The 19,986-nt window shown below is 40.6% G+C and overlaps 1 protein-coding gene across 3 annotated transcripts; it reads left to right on the top strand.

Moving 5' to 3' along the window:
- Positions 1-3,608: 3,608 nt before the first annotated feature.
- On the top strand, positions 3,609-19,897 carry prpf40a (PRP40 pre-mRNA processing factor 40 homolog A). Of its 3 annotated transcripts, none has more exons than XM_008290880.1 (27): positions 3,609-3,671; positions 5,103-5,183; positions 5,338-5,481; positions 8,012-8,095; positions 8,735-8,748; positions 8,846-8,870; positions 8,980-9,021; positions 9,166-9,276; positions 9,678-9,798; positions 10,108-10,132; positions 10,280-10,495; positions 12,348-12,453; positions 13,489-13,553; positions 13,648-13,812; positions 14,821-14,929; positions 15,051-15,201; positions 15,358-15,491; positions 15,677-15,791; positions 16,148-16,239; positions 16,402-16,518; positions 17,670-17,807; positions 17,910-18,005; positions 18,094-18,180; positions 18,287-18,377; positions 18,468-18,529; positions 18,623-18,778; positions 19,487-19,897. In XM_008290880.1, the coding sequence occupies exons 1-27, from the start codon at positions 3,669-3,671 to the stop codon at positions 19,574-19,576; spliced, it is 2,640 nt and encodes an 879-aa protein (XP_008289102.1). In that variant the 5' UTR covers positions 3,609-3,668; the 3' UTR covers positions 19,577-19,897. The 3 variants fall into 3 exon arrangements, with proteins under 3 accessions (XP_008289102.1, XP_008289101.1, XP_008289103.1); XM_008290879.1 differs by having other exon boundaries at positions 8,735-8,753; positions 8,851-8,870; XM_008290881.1 differs by lacking the exon at positions 5,103-5,183 and having other exon boundaries at positions 3,619-3,671; positions 8,735-8,753; positions 8,851-8,870.
- The last annotated feature ends 89 nt before the right edge of the window (positions 19,898-19,986 follow it).

Here is a 19,986-nt window from a genome sequence, read left to right as displayed (position 1 = left end):
TATGTTTATGTTTGATGCACTGTGGTTGACTGACTCCCATCATTAGGCTGAAGCTCGATCCATCACTGCCCCTCACTGTCATCTTTTCTTTCTTTTTTTTCCGGGCTTGTTAAGAGAATGGATAGGGAATTCTCTGGCACTTGTCAGGAAATGCATCAGAGTTTATCGCAGTCTGCCTCAAGTGAGGGCTCATCTGTTTCCCAAATCTTTGCTGCATGCTTCACACCTCAATAGCACTCTAAGTCCCAGGGACAACTCCAGTAAACAACTGCACTGAGAGGCATATAGATAAGCTGCACATCGTGTACATCTCTAATATCTGTTTTGCACTCTGAAAAGATTTTGAGCACATAGTCCGATTGTGAAAAAAGGGCTAAGATAGTGTCCACGGCATCTCTGCAAAGCAAGGACAGCAATAATCAGTGTGTTCATGAGGCCATCAAAGTAATTTTCTGTTTGAATAACCATCTTAATGGGTGAGCTACTGCTTAACCTTATTTTGTGTGTAAAATATATCAGCAGAACGCAGGAACGAGAGGAAACGAGCGACGACCGCAACCACGAGAACGGCACTTACAGTACAAGTGTGTAAACTGACCGCTTTATAATTTCCACTGTCACAGGGAATCATTCCAGCCACACAGAGCCAAGAGAGCTGTGTCGCAGAAGCCAATAATTGGAAAATCACAGCCAGTTCGCCAAACGATCCCCAATACACCGAGGTAATTTTGCTGTGTCTGAACACCAGCTACCCCAGCTTTTGAAATAGGCACCTGTTATAACATCCAAAATAACAGGGGAGACCATCATTCACTGCAACAGTGTAAAGAATAACCTCGTCTGTAATCTGTTTCCTGAGTGGGGAACTGGAGGACTGCAAATAACTGGATTATCCAACACAGAATGTAATCAGGGTAAAAATGACAAGTCAGAAATGCCTCTTAACATAATTTCCCGATTATTTATCTGCTCGTGTCCACCCTTTTAAACAAGCAATCAATTTCAATTACTTTAAAAAAAAAACTGCTGAGAAACAAAGCTCATATTAAACCTGGAGTAGAGTTCACCAGAGGGCATGAAGATTCTGAAGTCAGCTACAAGAAGGCTCTTTGGTTTGATGAGACCAGAACTCGTCTTTCTGGCCATCATCTGGAGGGTATGTTTAGCCGACATAGAACACTGCTCATCTTCACAAACTAACCAAAATGGTTAAAAGACAACAAGGTAACTGTGCTGAAGTGGCAAAGTCAGAGCCCAGACCTCAATCCAATTGAGGGTTTGGACTGGAAAAGGGCTGTTGATCCACATGCAATCTGACAGGGCTTGAGCAGTTTTTCAAAACAAAGAGTGGGGAAAAATTGCAGTGTCTAGATGTGCAAGGCTGATTGAGACCCACCCACACAGGCTCAACGCAGTAACTGCTGCCAAAGATGCAGCTACTGACTACTAACTTGAAGGGGGTGAACACTTTCATCCATCCATCATCTATACACCGCTTAATCCTCGCAGGGTCACAGGGGGGCTGGAGTCTATCCCAGCTGACTCAGGCAGGGGACACCCTGGACAGGTCACCAGTCTATCACAGGGCTACACTTAGAGACAGACAACCAAGCACACTCACATTCACACCTATGGACAATTTAGAATCACCAATTAACCTCAACATGCTTTTGGACTGTGTGGGAGGAAGCTGGAGAACCTGGAGAGAAGGGTGAAGACTCAATTAACTGATACTGTTTGTAGAAATCAGTTTTTACGTTGACATGAAAGAGTCGTCATTATATTGACCATGATTCAATGTTAAAAAGCAATAAAAGGGGAAAACGTCCAACAGAGATGAATGCTATTTATAGGCACTGTGTATGTTTTTACTGTGGATGTTTTTGTTTTGCTGTGGCCTCCAGTTGCCTTCAAGTTTCTACAGAAGTTGCTTATTTGGCCCAGGTGCCTGTTCCATAAAATGTGCTCAGAAAAGTGGAGATTAAAGTTCAACAAGTGATTGGACTGAAACTTGCAAATTAGTTGGGGTTAAAGCCGTTGCATAAAGTTCAGTTCAAGTTCATGCAATCGGGCTAATTCGATACAGGTTAAAGTAGCCGAGATAATTGCATGTGCACGCTATTCTTAAGCAGCCTGAGAGGTCGAGCATGGATCAAATTGATCCACTGTGCACAAACAGCAGTATTACTGAGAGAGCGGCCACGTTCACAGCCGCTGAGCAACTCTCACTATTTGAAACCTATGAATAATTCAAACATTTAATGATCACATAAAGTCATACAGCTTCTATATACAAAACCACAGAGAAAGGCTGATAAGAAGTTGCAGATTAATTGAACGCAAGTAGCAACCAATATAAACAGCCTGGTTAAATTCAGAGAGCACGCCACAGTGGGAGCTTGGCATGAGGACAAGAGCGCTCCTACAAATCTGATTTGTACATTTTTGGAGTTTTTTTTTTTTTTGTGGAACATATTCTCTCGATGCACAGCATGCAGCAGTGGCTACTTTTCAGCTCTTTTCTTAATTCTTATTCATCTAATGCCAACAAAAAGTACAAAAGTAAGCTCCCCCTACATAATTAAACATACATTTAAATGCAAAAACAATGTATTTTCAAACGTGGTTTCCTCTGGAGAAAATAGAGGAGGCCTGTAGATTTATTCTAATGAGGCAAATCAGATTGAAAATTATTTTTATGCAGCATCACCCTAAATGTTTGCATTGTCTACCATGCAGTTCAACTGGTATGTGGGTCTACATCTCTCTGATACTGGTTAACGAGGTCAGATAATATGGCATCACATTAAAAAGTCAGTGGTAAAGTCTTTCCCGTTGAGCAACAACTCTGGTTTAGTGTGACAGTTAACCTGCTCTGGACCAGATTAATATCCAAGCACAAGTTGCCAAGAGTAACTGAAGTCAAACTGTGCTGAATTTGCTTAAAATTACCTGAAAGTAAGTCAGACTAACTGAAATAAGCCTGGCTTATTTAGTAAACTCATTTTATGGGATAGGCCCGTGGATTAACTTTTAAACTGGTTGTGATGTCATAAATCCTGCTGGCAGGTACATCTTTAATTCAGATTTTAGAAACAGCCACAGTGAAGTCCAAACAAAACATATCCGTCTTTTATATCTAATCTTGGAAGTTACGGGGGGGAAATGTTATCACCAAATTAATTTAGTTTTCACTGTGCAGAATGAATTTTATTATACGTAAATGTTAATAATGAACAGGAAGAATCTGATTTTGTGCTTAGATTTATTAGTGCATAGCCTACTTAGGCTGAAAGCACCTGTTTGCTGGGTAAAGGAAGCTCATCTTCCTTGTCCATGTCAGACAAGTTTGAGGATATCAGCTGAAGATCCACTTACTGGCTTTTTTCTTTTTGCAGCTCAGGGTCTTCCTTCCTTGGTGAAACAAATAGGTTTGTTCTCATTTCTCAAGTGTTGCATACGTTGTAGGATGAGTATTTTTTTCTGAAACAGACTCACAATATCACCTCTCCATGTGTCGTTGCGCATTTGTGCGCATTTCCAGCGCAGAATGACGCTCCGGAGTCTTTACCTTTGACCTCGCTGCCTTCGCCGGGACTTGAACCAATCGCGTCGCTCGTTGTTGAGAGGTGCTCATATTTCTCGGAGGTTCTGACCCTCTCGTCAACATGGTGAGTGCAGTCGCTCAAAAGAATAGTTTATTTCTAACAATGTGAAAGGCAAAAATAACTGCCAGGAGTTCATATGTGAATGTGTTCCGTTTGGTTAATGGCAGTCTCTTTGTCTCCATTGTGCAAAAACCACGGGGCTCATCCATCGCCGCGGGTTAGCACGTCGTGTTAGCATTAGGCTAATATAGCGGCATATACTTGTCAGAATGGTACAGACTACATCCTGCAACTGATGCCTTTTTGTGATAGTAAAGTAAAGATATCTAAAAGGCAATTTGCTTTAACAATGTGCAGCGTTATTAAATGCATGTAACTGTCAAATAAACCAAATCTTCGGGTTGGTGAACGTGTGTTTAACTGGCTGAACTGTGAGCCAGTGAAACTATCGCGCTAACATGTAGCAATCCTTGGCTTAGCCAGAGCCCGCAGTCATTCATCACGATCAGTAGCACTTACCTAGCATCTTAGCATTGCTCAAATTCAAAGGTGAGGTTTAAGTAATAACTACAGTGTTTGTGATCAGTGCGACATGAGGTAAAGTAGAATGGGTTAAGACAAAGGAAATTAACCTGCTTCCTCTAAGTTGTGGTTTATATACACTCAGCATTTTTGCTAGCAGCATATAGAAAGTAGCGTCGGTGCACTCGTTATGCTGCATTGAAAAGCCAATAAACTGAGTGAATTGAGTATTCAGTAATGTAGTATAGAAGTAATACACACTTTTATTTTTTTACAGGTGAAGAAGTTGCGAGAGCCAGATTCCTACATATAACATTACACTTGTATGAACATCAGTATAGATTTTAACCTTTGAAAAAATGAATGAACGTCTTGTAGATGTGTAACGAATGGATCGTAAGATTTAGATTTTGTCTGTTTTCTCCGTCCTCGTGTATCGTAAGACTGAAGTTTGTGCATGTAAATGTAAAACATGCATAATTTCAAACGCACCTATGTAAAGGTTTGGACTGTGGTGAGACTATTACAGAGAGTTGATTCAGCTTTTGATTGTTTGCGGTGTTGAATGTCACTTCAGTTCCTGTACTAAGCATTGTTTCTCAAGTTTTGTGTCCACCCTGCTTTTTATAAATATGTTGGAATCATCCTGCATGTTTGGAAATGGTTGAAAGCAGATATTCATGTATCCCTTTTGATTGTATTTAACTGTAAAGGCGACATCTACTTTTTAGTTTATTGTCCTCATTATTCGACTTTATAATGGTAAGATTTAGGTTGTGCTTGCCATGAAAAAAACCTATTTGTAGTCTACTATTTTCTGTAATATTGTAGAGATAAAACTCAACGACATCTTTAAAACTTGGAGAATCTGCGGTGGTAGCTTTCCTGATTGAAGCACACTGCTAACTCCCCATTACACCACTGACTGTTTTGAGTTCACTAACTCTGTGTGGTGTTTCTTATTCATGACAGTCATCATCGGAGGCTAATAATGGCCCGAGCCAAGCGCCACCTTATCCAGGTGTACCGCCCTCAGGGATACCTCCCCCATTTGTAAGTCAGTGACAGAGACAATTAGCTTTTCACTTCTTGCTTCCAGCCATCATACAGGGTTCAACTTAAACTGATATATGCGAAAAGTCTTTATTACTGTTTTTACTTAATCTAATAGTTCTTTTTCTGTCTCTCTCCATTTCTTTCTACGTAGATGGGACCACCAGGAATACCCCCTCACTTCCCTCCCATTGGAATGCCCCCAATGGGACAGCGACCTCCCAGCATGACGCCTATGCCACCTGGCATAATTCCCCCTGGCATAATGCCACCAATGGGGGCACCACCAATGGGACAGGTGAGCCTTGTGGGAAGCTCATAGATTTTTTTTCTCTTTTGTTTTTTGTATGGTAACTAAGCAGCCTGTGTTTCTGCCTTCCTTATGATCATGTGTAACCTTCTAAAAAGTGAGAAGTGTCCAGAAGTTTTGACAGTGAACGTGTCAGCTTCTTGTCAACCTGGTCACTTTTCTGTAAAAGTTGCGAGAGAAATCATTCTAGGTTTGACCAGTTACGTTTCTATATCACTTTTAACAAGTCTGAGCTACATCAAGTCACACTACCGGATAGATACACATAAGTGATGGACTTTCAGTTGAGTGAAGTGATTTAGGGAAGGCGTTTTCCACTTTTCAGCTTCATCATTGGTCCAAAAACATCACAGAGACCACAAAAGACAAAATGTAAACGGGAGCTGGAGTTCAATTCATGGATTTTTAGGTGTTTGTAGGGAGTTTAATAGATACCAGCAGCATCAAATAGCACCAGGCTTCAAATAAGCATTTCCAAAGAGAGAGAGTTATGTGTACATGTGACATAACAGCGTTGCTAACTTTATTAATTACTTCTATGAATGATCCCTGACATGGAGACAGGATCAACCCTGTGGCCTGTATGAAAAAGCAGAGTTTAAGATTAGCAAGGAGACTTCAGGTTTAACTCTGGGTGGTCGGTACTATGATGGTGGTTCAAGTCTTGCTAGGACACTTTACCAATCTGCTCCAGAGCAGGTATGTTTCAAGTAACAGATCAGTGCATATTAAAGCACCTCCCACTGACCAGTCAGTTTGCTTGATAGTGAGATGGGATTACCAGGGTTTTTGGAGCTGCAAGTCATTTTTGAAGCCATTTCTTTGTTCTAAATGCCTTAACAGGGTGATGTAATCCTAAAACAAAGACTGATTAAAACACTAAAGCCTTGTTGACCTAATACGATTTGCAGTAAGTCTACTTATTGATTTGAATTAAGTTTTTATAGTTGCTCTGTACTTGCTCCCAAAATCATTCAAGTTGACTGCTGCAGCTGTGGCACTTCTAGTCTGTATTAAATTTTTGTATCTCATCTAATATTATACTTTACCCTTTGTTTGTAAAATAAGCCACTCTAAGACAGGTAGACCTGTCCATGGTTGTGATCGGTGTTCTGTTACCAACTTTACCTCTTTCATGTGAACCAGCTCATAGTCAGATTGGGAAGCCATGCCTTGACTTATTGAGTTAAAAAAACTAGCTTCGTAAGACAGCCTATCCCGACTGATTTGCCTCTGGTCACGATCTAACTGTGTTGTTTCCTTCGCTTCACGCTGGTGAGCTGTCACACACATAGTCACAGTTCAGAAGCTGCAGTTAGATTATGTGTTACATAGCGGATGTCGTCGTCGTCATCGGGTTGAGTCTTCAGCTCCAGCTGTCAGGATATTTTTATTTTACTGTTTGTAAACCTACATGATCATCACACGTGGACAGACTTTTCAGGGAAATTATTAACACACCAGGATGTTCGTTAGTAGAACAGTCAGACAAGCTTGTCATTAGTTTTCATTTAGCTATTTCTTTATTATTGCATTATATATATTACACATCACTCTGTGTGCTATACAATCTCAGTGGATGACAAATATCACACGCATACCATGGCTCTATGTTGTATGTCTGAATAAAGCCATGAATAACGTTAATAGAAAGGTGAACTATGTCTGAATGACAAGACGGCTGTTGCTTGATGAAGACTGATGAAGCTGGCAATGTTACGTGTCCTTTGTATAAACAAAACGCTTTTTTGAAATTGAACTAAAGACAAATGCCAAACATCCATTTATATGTCAAACCGTCTTTCTGCTTTAACTTGGGGTTTGTGTGCACTTTTTGTTTTCTGTGCAATGAGGAATGATTGGTGACATTATAGGAGCATTCGGTGTCACCTCAGAAGAAAGTGGCAGCTAATCGGGCAAGCTGTCTGATCATCTTATGAGTTTATCTTGTGGCCTATTTTCACTGATGTCATCATTCTCAGAACTCAGCTGTAAAAAGCTTTTTCTTTAAGTCATGCTTTGGTCCTTCAACATATTTTTTAACTTCTCTGGTTTGCTTTGCACTTCTTGTTGAAGAAAATTTCTTGTTTATCGTTTACACCGCTTCCATTAGTTGGTCAAATAAATCATCTGAGTTTGTCACAATCTTTTTAATTTGATCTTTTTTTATTAATGAGCAAGAAAGGGTCACGTTTAACAAGCATATGTGAGCCTGTCATGCATAAACAGGTGTGATCTTGGGGAGGGTTGTTTGATCCGTGCCACAAGTCTGAGAAGGTGGCGAAAGGGTGTAGTTTGGTGTGTCGCTGCTACACAGATCACAAGCTGTCGCATCACACCATTAAATAAGCACGGCAGACTCAGCTTCAGTCTCACCTTCTCCCCCCCACCCCCCAGTTGCAGGCAGCCTTCTACGCAGACACCAACGCCCCGTCTAGCACCGTGTCCCAATACTTCTGCTCACACTAAGCTAGTATGGAAATGCCAGATGAATATTTCATGATGCTTCTTTTATTAGATGCCAGGCATGATGCCACCTATGATGCCAGGAATGATGATGCCCCCTCGGATGCCAGCTGCGGCCGTACAACCAACGGGACCGGTAACTCTCCTCACTACTTTTCCGTCAGCGCTCCGCTTCACACTTCTTAAGAATACATTGCAATCTGTGAAATGTTAATGAGGCATTTGCGCAGCCAAGTAACATTGAGGTTGGCTGTGAATTGATCATTCCATTAAAAAAAAAAATCTGTATATTTTCATCCACAGATTCATTTGAAACACATAAAAAAAACATAATTAAATGCAGCGTCTAATTAAAACTAAAATTAGCATTTGCGTGCAATGTGTCCCTCATTGTCTGTTTTTTTTCCTGCTTCGCTTCAGCTGTGAATGGAAATAAAAAATTAGACTCTTACTGTTGAAGTTCTGTAGATTTTTCTTTTTAACTGAGTAGTAAGTAAATTATGCAGATGAGTAGAACTGTACACTGCGTTTATTGTGACAACATCCAGATGGGTTTAGAAATCATAAGAAACAATTAATCAACACGAGTCTATTTTCTGCAGCTTTTCCGTGTGGATTTATGTACTAATTAGGAAAGCTTTGTCAGTTGTTGCCTGATGTGAAGAATGAGCCCGTCGTACCGTTTTGTGGTAGGAGTGTGAGGATGTAAATTGCCAGACTTAAGAGTGTTTCTTGGGGAAAAATGAGCCACTAACGAATTTGTCTTTTTCCGCAGCCTGGCGTTGACTCCACAGGTACGATCCGAGATTTGTCACTTTATAAATAATTTCCTTTCATATTTTGTGTTCATTACAAGTGTAAGGTCTGACTCATTTGTTTTCATCCTCACAGCTGCTGCGCCAGGAACATCTGTAAGTTTAACATAATTTTTTTTTCACAAGCATTAATTACAAGTTTTCCAGTTTTTACAGATCTGAGTTTTTGCAGTCTGTAAACTTTTCATTTCCCTCGTCCCTGCAGAGCACCACAAACGGATCCCCACAGGAAGAACAGCCCAAGAAGGTTTGTGCACCTTGAAAATGAAAAGATTGACGTGAAAGACTTGGCTGTATTAACAGGGAGCTGTAAAAGCACTTAAAATGGAAGCAAAGTAAAGTGGTTCCGCGCTGATACGGCTGATTTATCTGTTGTTTTTATCTGCCTCAGAAGTCCCTGTGGACAGAACACAAATCACTGGATGGGAAGACCTATTATTACAATACAGAGACGAAGCAGTCCACATGGGAGAAACCGGATGAGCTCAAATCTCCTGCAGAGGTACAAACCCTTAATACGTACATAGAATGCTTTGTGCCTGGAAATAACCATTTATTTATTCACATGTTTTACACTACATTCAGCATGACTAGGTTCAAAACTCTATTTCACATGTAGCAAGGACAGTGTTCACCAATTACATTTACCTCAGTTGTTGCTGCACCAGATTTAGCCCAGATGATTATTTCCCATCTGCAATCCTTTTTTACAATATTAAAATCCCTTATATGCATATTAGGAAGAGTCTAAATACTGTTAGTTTATTGCATATACATGAGATTAATGGTAATAATCATAGATAAAATATGTATTATATGGATCCTAATGTCAGATTAAATATCTCACTGCAGTGTAGTATATCACAACTGAAAAACTGTCCTATCATTGTTTCTGCTTTTCAGCAAATGCTGTCTAAATGCCCTTGGAAGGAGTACAAGTCAGACACAGGGAAGCCTTATTACTACAATTCCCAGACAAAGGAGTCCAGATGGACCAAACCCAAAGAGCTGGAGGATCTGGAAGGTAAAGAGCTGCTGTTTGATGATGTCTAGCCAGCTGTGAGGAAGGCCGTGATGTTCCATACGGAGCCCTGTTACACTCTATAGAAAAACCTTTAACAGCGTGATAAATGGCAGGCTGCCGGCTTGTTCAACGAGTGACTCCATGAATTTAGGGCTTCGGGCATCAATGATGTACAAACACTAAAAGCTCAGATACAGGAACACACGGGGGCTCCTTAAGTACATTTATCTTTGTGGCAGTCTCCTATCTGTTGCATGCTTTGAAATGAAAGCGAAAACCCTAACAGTTATCTCTTTTTGTCAACTCCAGCTATGATCAAAGCGGAGGAGAATGGGTAAGAGCTTCTTATTTACCGTCTGTTACTCTTCATGGCTCCAGTATGGATAATGAGCAGCAAATACAGTTATTAGAAATGATTTCCTCTTGATGCTCTGATGATCAAATGATGTGACTTTTTTTTTTCATCATGGTCTGATTTCAGAACGGCAGAGGCAGCAGCCCCTGGAACCGCCGCAGCTCCAACAGTGCAAGCGGATAATATAGCCACTATGGCGACTGTAATAGAGGTGGAAGCTGCAACAGCAGCCTCAGAGGAGCACCTGTCCCAGGCGGCCGTGCATCACACAGCTGAGGTCAAGACCGCTGAAGCACCTGTGGCTTCCTCTGAGAGTTCAGCCGCCACGGAGAGCACAGTCAGGTAAACAATTATGTTTTAGCTGCGCAAGCGCCGCAATGAGCACGTTTCACACAGAGACTATGTGGGCGTCTTCAAGCACACCTGCTATTGTGTTTCATGTAAGTGCAGCAGTGCATTATGCAGAAGGGTTAACTGTAATGGATTATTAATCAGAAGGTGTGGTGATTAATAAGTCCACTCCCAGCCAGTCACATCACCAGTCTCATCGATCTGAAACAGCTGTGCCAGTCACAGTGATGCATGTTGACAACAGCTCAACAAATGGAAAGAGGCTTCTCCAGGAAGCTGTCCTGTTGTCTGAATGGTATAAAGCAGTGGAGAGTGACCACATGGCACCACAAATCTTCAGGCAGATGCAAATGATGGGAAGGAGGTTTTATTAAACTTGTAAAATGATAGTAGAAATAAATAATAAAGATGTTAAAGTCTTTTATACGACCACATCAGTCTGAGTTATATCAGTTTTATATCTACAGTCACGTCGCCTTCAGAGGCTGTGGTCTCAATAATCTGTAAGAACCAATTATGGTAGTTTCATTTTTTATGCTGATTTTAAATGCATGTACCGTCTAGGGAAGTAATTATTTAAAATGGTTTATGTATATTTTAAGAATAATTCCATATTTATTAGGTCTTGTTCATAAAATCACCAAAGTGGTGTTAGACATAGATGTGGTTTAAGAAGCAGACTATCCGCACAAAGATGAGGACGCATCAGCCATCAAAATACCAACAACTTGTTTTGCGAATGAACCACCCACCTGGTCACACCTCTCCTTTCACCTGCGCTACATGCACTCAACAAAATAATACACTGATGGGCAAAGTGAATTTTTCGGTCAGGACATTACTAAACTGACTAGACACCAAACATAACAAGCAAAAAAAATATCACAAGTACATTAGAGTTATGCTCACGGAACACTTTATGTTATTGTAATTGTCGACAATTAGGTTTATTTTAGTGTTTCTTTAATTTGTTTTCAAACAGATTACTGTCTTGACTCGATAATCCGACCCTTAACAATCCAAAAACCTTGCTATCCGACAGGTTTTTAGGAAAAACAAACAGAACCCATGAAAAATAGCCTGAACACACCGACAGCCTTGGATTCCGACTCCAACATGACATATTATGTCACAAATAAGGATAACGGCGTATTATCTGACTGAACAATCCGACAGATTGGCTACGTTCACACTGCAGGACTTAATGCTCAATTCAGATTTTTTTGTGAAATCAGATTTTTTTGCGAGTTCGTTCACATTTCCAATTAAATACGACTTGTATGTGATCTGCTGTGTGAACTTCATACGACCCAAAAGTGTCCTGCATGCGCAGAAGAGGACACGACAACGTCACACGCAGTGAGCGTGCTCAGTGTTTACGGAAGTAAACATGGATGGTGGTAGTGGAGCGTATCAGCCACTCCCCTGCCACCGATGGTGGAAACAGAACTGTGACGCTAACTGAACTGGCATCAACAGCCAAGTGCTGCCTGTGCGTTCCGGCCACTTCCACCCCAGGGGTGCACTCCGATGGGGTGGAATTTGCCAGAATGTGCACAAGTGCACCAGTCAATTAGTTGTGAAATCCAGCGATGTGTAGTATTCTAACAATACATTAGTTGTTATAACAACTATAAACAATAAATATTAACAACAAATGAGCCTTCAAGCATCAAGCCCTCCTTGTATCTCGACCTCCGTCTTGACAATCTGACAGCCTTGCTATCCGACATAAAAGAAGGTTTTACATTTAGTGTCAGATTATTGAGTCACGACTGTTTATGATAAATGCTTCATTCAGACACAACTAAGTTAATACAATGATACATTTCTTTGTTTTCAGCATTGAAGCCCCAAAGGAGGAGCGGCCAGAACTTCAGAAGAAGACTTACAAGTGGAACACAAAAGAGGAGGCCAAGCAGGCCTTCAAAGAGCTGCTGAAGGAGAAGGTGGGTTAAGCTGTCAGGCCTTGTTAACATGTAGATGAACGAGAGGCAGCATGCCGTTGGAAACAGGTTTCACTGCTGCTGTATTACATCGCTGAAGGGTATTGAGTTTGCAGCAAGGTGTGTAGACCAAGCAGGGGTAACATGGAAACAGAAAAGAATCATCTGTTAACTGTACTAAACTGCATCAAATGTCACTGTCCACTAAATCATACATCCATCAGTGTAACTCCAACAACTGTCTGTTCTACGGGTTTTTATTGGTTGTTTGTCGTCTTTGTTGTTTAGTTGTCATCCAAATCCTGGAACAACCCGTAAGATCTGTTTGTATGGGTACTTTTACTTCATCAGTCCCTGCTAATGCCTGATGTGTTTACGAGCACATCCTTTGCATTATGATCTGGATCTAATCCCTGTCCCTTCACTTGAGCCCCTGGGACGTCTGTTCAGCTTCACCTCCTGTTGCTGTGGACGTGTTGTGTATTCGGTTGCAAGCCAGCCGAGCACCACCCACCTTGAAATGCTGCTATATTTAGGGGCTTTTTAATTTTGTGCACAAAGCTCTCCTCTGAGATTGCTTGCCATTTCATGCAAGATCTTAATGGCTCTGTCTTTATGATTAGCTTTATTGGATCAAAGGCACGAGGCTGGCTGGGATTAAGACAGTGAGAGAAAGTGGCATGCCTCAGTGAGTTAGAATAACTGTGACAACTGACAAGACAGACGCGCGGTGGAATCAGTTCATAATGGATGAAGAAGTCACTCCCTGGGAAAGACAAGTGGCAGAAAGGGCGCTTACATAAGTCCTCGGTGGCACTTCTTGAATTATTGCCAGTCTACACCTCTTAACCCGACATCTATTAGTAATTAAGAAAATGTGTTGGCTTCAAGTAACCAAAGCAGCTCATTGTTCCGCTTCCTGATTCATGTGCTTTTTCTAACAAAGTACAATAAGAAAACTAATTTCTCTTTTAATTGGCTGTTTGAATATAGAAGTTCAAACCTTCATGACGTTGTGTTGTGTTCTCTGTGTTTCAGGGTGTGTCTTCAAACTCCTCATGGGAACAGGCCATGAAGATGATCATCAATGATCCTCGCTACAGGTACTATATTCTCTTAGTTTGTGCTATTTAGTGTACAATAGCAGATCAAAACAATACTCATCTCTGACCTAATTTTTTTTTCTCATCACTGTAGTGCACTTCCCAAACTAAGTGAAAAGAAGCAGGCGTTCAATGCCTACAAAGTCCAAACCGAGAAGGAAGAAAAGGAGGAGGCTCGAATTAAATACAAAGAGTCCAAAGAGACTTTCCAGAGATTCTTGGAGAACCACGAGAAGATGACATCCACCACCAGATACAAGTAGGTGCTACAGTGACCGTGATCTCACAATAAACGTGTTGTTTTTTTTTCCTGTATTGATTCGTGGTTCTCTGAATCGTCGATATGATTATGCAGATGAGATCAATTAAAGGTCACGTATGTCTCTCTCATGCCATCGTTCAGTGACAGCTGTGTTTGCTTCCTCTTTAGCTGCTCTGACTTGTTACCTCCTGTCACGCAGTTGTTGCTGAATTTGTTTAAGTCATAACACAGTGTTGCTAAGTCACAATTTGAAATCAGTTTGAGTGAAGGTGCAGCACATGATATCTGGGATTACAAGTTGATTGACAGGCTTGGTTTGTCTTTTTTATGCTCATTTTAATTTCAAACTTGCATAAATACAGCAGAGACGATAGAAACTACGACTAGAAATTCCATCTTTTACCACAAAATTTTTACTAATTCAGGTTTTTTTCACCCATAAACTCACAAAGCAGAGTTACACATTCTTAAATAGGCTGATTAAAATATCGCAATTTAGATTTTTGGTGCCACGTGCCACATCTGATTCACCAGCACTCTGGTTGGGCATTTGGGTGAAAGTCGTTATGACGGACAGAGGGGACGGACGATCGACTGGTGACCTTGACAACGAGCCAGTTTCAAAGTTCTGCTGGCACTGGGTTCGTAATCTGGGATGACACACAACAGGCAGTTGGAGAGCGATAGCAGGCCTGTCTGAGGCTGTGTGTGTGTAGAGTGTGTTCTTACATTTAATACCTTATTCCACCGCAGTCCATCACAGCTACTGGCTCTTCTGAGCATCAAGGTTGTAACATCAGTCAAGGAAGTGGAATGTTATCGCCGCACATCGCGAAAGACGGGATTACATGTGCTTTGTGTTAATTCTACCCAGCTGTGCATGTGATGCCCTGCACAGAGCAGGAACAGCCCTTGTGTCGAAGATAAATTTGGCCTGTGAAATGCTGCCCTCATGTGGGTTACTGTGTGAAAATATTTTAACGTGTGTGTGTACCTGAAATTCAGGAAAGCGGAGCAGATGTTTGCTGAACTTGAAGTGTGGAGCTGCGTTCCTGAGAGAGACAGACTAGAGATCTATGAAGATGTGTTGTTCTACCTCGCTAAAAAAGAGAAGGTACGGCTTTGTTCCTCAGCGCACGTTTCAAAGTTTTGGTGTAGAATAGTTCATCTTTCAGCTACTGGCATTCAGTATTAGTCCAATTAAAACCTGCTTTCATTTATTTTTTTTAACCTAGGAGCAAGCAAAGCAGCTTAGAAAGAGGAACTGGGAAGCTCTGAAGAACATTCTGGACAACATGGCCAACGTCACATACAGGACCACCTGGTCTGAGGCCCAGCAGTACCTGCTAGACAACCCTACCTTCGCAGAGGACGAGGAGCTACAGAGTATGAAAACAGAAATTCTTTATTTACCTCCAGTATTTTTACTCAGTTCAAGAAGCAAGAAGACAAAAGTTTCTACCCTGAAGTAGCCACAGGTTCACTGGATTCTTCATGAATGTATGTCAATGACGTGGCCTCCCTGTTGTTACCTCTTGACAGATATGGATAAAGAAGATGCCCTTATTTGCTTTGAGGAGCATATTCGAGCTCTGGAGAAGGAAGAGGAGGAAGAGAAGCAAAAGACTCTTCTCAGGGAAAGACGACGTCAGCGCAAGAACAGAGAAGCCTTCCAGGTGACGTTAGGAACAGAACACAAACATGGAGGAAGTTACTGAAAAACTGATTCAATGTTCAGAATTTTTCTTCTCATCTTTCATGTCTCCATTTATTTCAACTCAAAAAAAAAGAGATCATGTTTAGTTTGTATACCGATGGGTTGTCAGCTGCTGTACTGAATTCATATTTTGTCATCTCTCAGAAATTTCTGGACGAGCTCCACGACCACGGCCAGCTTCACTCCATGTCTGCTTGGATGGAGATGTACCCAACCCTGAGCTCAGACATCCGCTTTGCCAACATGCTGGGCCAGCCGGGTAGGACAGCAGGCCACAGCACACGTGGCTTCACATGTCTGCATGAGCTGAACTCTGTGAAGCACGTGGCCGTGACATGCAGACAGCAGCACATGACACGAACACAGAAATGAATTATACACAGCTCACGATGTAAATGCTGTATGAACTAGAGTTAAGCTGCTCGAGGTTTTCTTCTTGTTTTTTTAATCCCATTTATTTTAAATTTGTTGTTTCTTTAAATATTTGATTATGGTTGCAATTACCGGAATAAATCCTATAATTATTTATTTATTTGGCTTCTGTGCATTCATCGCGGTCTGCTGAGTGTGTCGGACTGTGTGGAGAAATATTTACACGTAATGTCTGTTCTGCAGGTTCCACTCCTTTGGACCTGTTCAAATTCTATGTGGAAGACCTGAAAGCCCGTTACCACGATGAGAAAAGGATAATCAAAGATATTCTTAAGGTAATAGAAAGTGAAAGTTGTATTTATATGTAGCATATTGTAGGAATAACGTGTACCATCACTTTGCCTGCTGAGAGGTTTATTTTGATTTAAATATGTTTTTTCTCATCATGTTAATTCACATAGCCTGTTAAATGTCTCTCTTTCTGTGTCCTTTCTCAGGACAAAGGATTCCTGGTTGAAGTCAACACTAGTTTTGATGACTTTGGGTCAGTCATCAGCTCAGACAAGAGAGCCACCACGCTGGACGCAGGAAACATCAAGCTGGCGTTCAACAGTGTAAGAATCTTTTTCTGCGTGCACCAGATTTATATCTCTTTCAGCAAAGTTTCTAAAGACGAGCCCAGACGTTGTAGCTGAGCTGAGTGCAAGCAGAATGAATGTGAAAGGGTTCACTTGCCTGAATCTGCAGCTCCCCCTGGCTTTAGACTCCTTCATAACGAGCTTTAGCTTATTGTTGATTGCTGCTGCGCCACTTTACTCAGTTTTATAGAATCATTTTTTGCCACAGCAGGTTTTGAGGATAAAAGGCTCTAAATCCCACTAAAGAATGATGCAATTACAGTTCACCTTGCAGGTCAAGAAGGTGCAGCTTTTAGCAGCTAGAGAGCGAGTGTTTGGTTAAACAGACAAGCAAAAGTTTCAATCAGCGTATGGCCGTGCATAAAGAACTGGATGTGTTTTTTAAAAAAGCCCTAATTACTCTTTATATCAGTGGTTCTCAAAGTTTTTGAGCCACGACCCCCAAGATAACATGTTTGTGTTTGTGACCCCCCAATTACAATTTTTAATATATCATGAGTAATAACTCTGTTGTTCATGCATTAATGGGTTAAAATTCACGCGTTAACTCTACAGATTGATCTCTTTTTTTTCTTTTGTATGAATGAATGAATTGAATTTATTTCGAACAAATGAAAGGAAAAAATATATAAAAACAAAAGAAAATAATTTTAAAAGCAGCAAAAAAAGAGTAATAATGTCGCATAATCAACTCATAATATTAACAAGTTCAAAAAAGGAGTGGGAAGAAATTTACACTTTTAACTTTGACAGCCCTGATACACATTTATTTGATGAATGTAGGCTTTATTTTATTTTTATTTTTTTATAATGATCTGGTGACCCCCTGAAGTTATCTTGGGAGTTTGAGAACCACTGCTCTATATGGCCGACTTAATTTCACCTAATCAAAGGGTGGTTCAGGGTGTTCACAAGTTGTTTTGGAGATAAAATCGTCTTTTGCAGATTCAAGGTTTAACAATTCTGTAAATCGATGCTTTACTTCTACACACTGTTGACTCTTTAGCAGGGTTTATTGTAATTCTTTGTGTAGCAGTTTCTCTGGATTTCAGGTGTTACAACTCAGCGTTTATGTTCATAGTTTGCAGCTATAAGATAAACTCACTGTGGAAATACTGTCTGACTAGTTACTGGAGAAGGCTGAAGCCAGAGAGAGAGAACGGGAGAAGGAGGAGGCCAGGAAGATGAAGAGAAAAGAAGCCGCTTTCAAGAACATGCTGAAGCAGGCCACACCGCCGCTGGAGCCAGAGGCTACATGGGAGGGAGTACGTCCTTTATGCAGATGATATTCAAATAGTTATCTATTTATATCCCTGTGCCTGCTGTTGTTGATTGTACTTATGATGACTGACCTTTCACCGTTTCAGGTCAGAGAGAGATTCTTGAAGGAATCTGCCTTTGAAGATGTGACTCTGGAGTCGGAGAGGAAAAGGATATTCAAAGATTTCATGCACGTCTTGGAGGTAAGTCTGTCATCACAGCAGGCGTTTTGTGTGAATTTATCAACCTTGAGGATGATGCTGAGGCTTAACGTGGTGTTTCTCATGACAGCATGAATGTCAGCATCACCACTCCAAGACAAAGAAGCACTCCAAGAAGTCCAAGAAGCACCACAGGAAACGATCCCGCTCCCGATCAGTTAGTAGCGCTCACTGTGGTCAAACAATTTAGCCATCCACAATCTACAACACATTCCTCTCCTATCATGCCTCGGCAATCTCTAAATGAATGAATGTGTCAACAGGGCTCAGAGTCTGAGGACGAGGAGTACCACAAGAAGAAGAAGAGGTCGCAGTCCAAATCCCCCTCAGAACGTTCATCCAGCGGAGAATCCGGTGAGTGTTTCTCACAGCTTAAGGCATCAATTGATCTCCGTACGGAAGCAGTGCGTTTACATTTCCTGACATTTTCTGCCTTAAAACCAGAGAGAAGCTATAAAAAGTCCAAGAAGCACAAGAAGAAGGCCAAGAAGAGACGCCACAAGTCTGTAAGTGTACAAGAAGCACCTGTGTAGTGACGGCATGCTGTGTGTCATTAGAGTGATGTTGGTTTGTTCATTGATTGGAATTATGACCAACAGGCGTCGCCAGATTCTGACAGTGAGAAGAAAGGAAGAGAGCGCGATGGGAAGCGTGAGAAGGACATGGAGAAGGATAAAGAGAACGACAAGTCTCGGGGGAAATCTCGCTCCGACTCTAAACAGAAATCTCCTAAAAGGAAAGCGGCTAAAGAGGAGGTTGGTTGTCTTCATTAATGGATTTTTTGTTTTAATTTCATCTAAGCAGCTTTCATGACTGTTTTTGTAAAGGTTATTTGAATATTTGTGTGTTAGCATGTAAGATATTTTTTATGGAGTAGTGAGAGCGCCAAATTACAAAAATAAATCAGTAAAAGAATAATAAAATAAAAGTGGAAATAAAAAGAAGAATAAATAAATAAATGAAATAAATAATGTGGCAATATAAATCAATATTAATCAAAAATGAATCCACAAAAGAAAAGACTAATAAAGTAGAAATATAAAGACAAATAAATCAATTTTTTTTTAAACAACAATTATTTGTTTTTTATTTGTATTATTTTTTACTTTTATTTTTAATTTATTTTGTTAAATGTATTTATTCTTATTATTTTTGTAATTTTTAATTAATTTATTTTGTTTTTTTAATTGTTTTTTCATTTATATATATATATATTTTTTTTTTTATAATGTCGCTTTAAAAGCAAAGGAAATATGCACACATTTTTCTGCACAAATTTCCTTTGCTTTTAAAGCGACATTATAAAATCTATCAAATTGGGTTTATCATATTTGATCAGACCTTGTTGCAGACAACCAGCACACAGATGCCAATTTATTTTTTAAACCAGCATTTTTTATTGATTTATTCATTTTCCAGCGCATTACATTACTGAGTCTGATTTTCTTTCATGTCCTGATCAGGGTGGTTGGGACACTTCAGGCAGCGAGCTGAGCGAAGGAGAGCTGGAGAAGAGGAGAAGAACTTTACTGGAACAGCTGGACGCGCCTTGATAACACTTGTGCTGCGGTTTTCTTTGTATTCGTACACTTCTACAAACATGCATTCCCCTCCAGGCTCGTCTGACTCTGCTCATCACACCGCCTGCCCACCATGGACTGGGACAAAACAACGTTCACTGGTATTCATGGGAATGTGCTACACTGAGCTAATTTTGTGACTAATTGGATATCAGGAAAATGATCGGCTGGTCAACTGTTAAATGTCAACGTGTCTTTCGTTAGCTTCAAGTATTTTCTTTAGTTGGCTGTAGTTGTACATGTTTTCCATTGCCAATGATTTTTATATTCAATTAAAAGCATATCTTAATGTCACACTGGCTTGTCTTTTACCTGGAGAAGTACTTACACTTACAGTTGCTTTGTCAAAGAGTTCTTCAAAAAGGGTTTAATTGAAGCTTTTG

This window comes from Stegastes partitus, unplaced genomic scaffold (genome assembly GCF_000690725.1).
Source record: "Stegastes partitus isolate 25-593 unplaced genomic scaffold, Stegastes_partitus-1.0.2 Scaffold701, whole genome shotgun sequence".
In the NCBI taxonomy this organism is placed as follows: Eukaryota; Metazoa; Chordata; class Actinopteri; family Pomacentridae; genus Stegastes; species Stegastes partitus.
The sequence above is the reverse complement of the archived record's forward strand: the minus strand, read 5'-3'. Positions and strand labels throughout refer to the sequence as shown.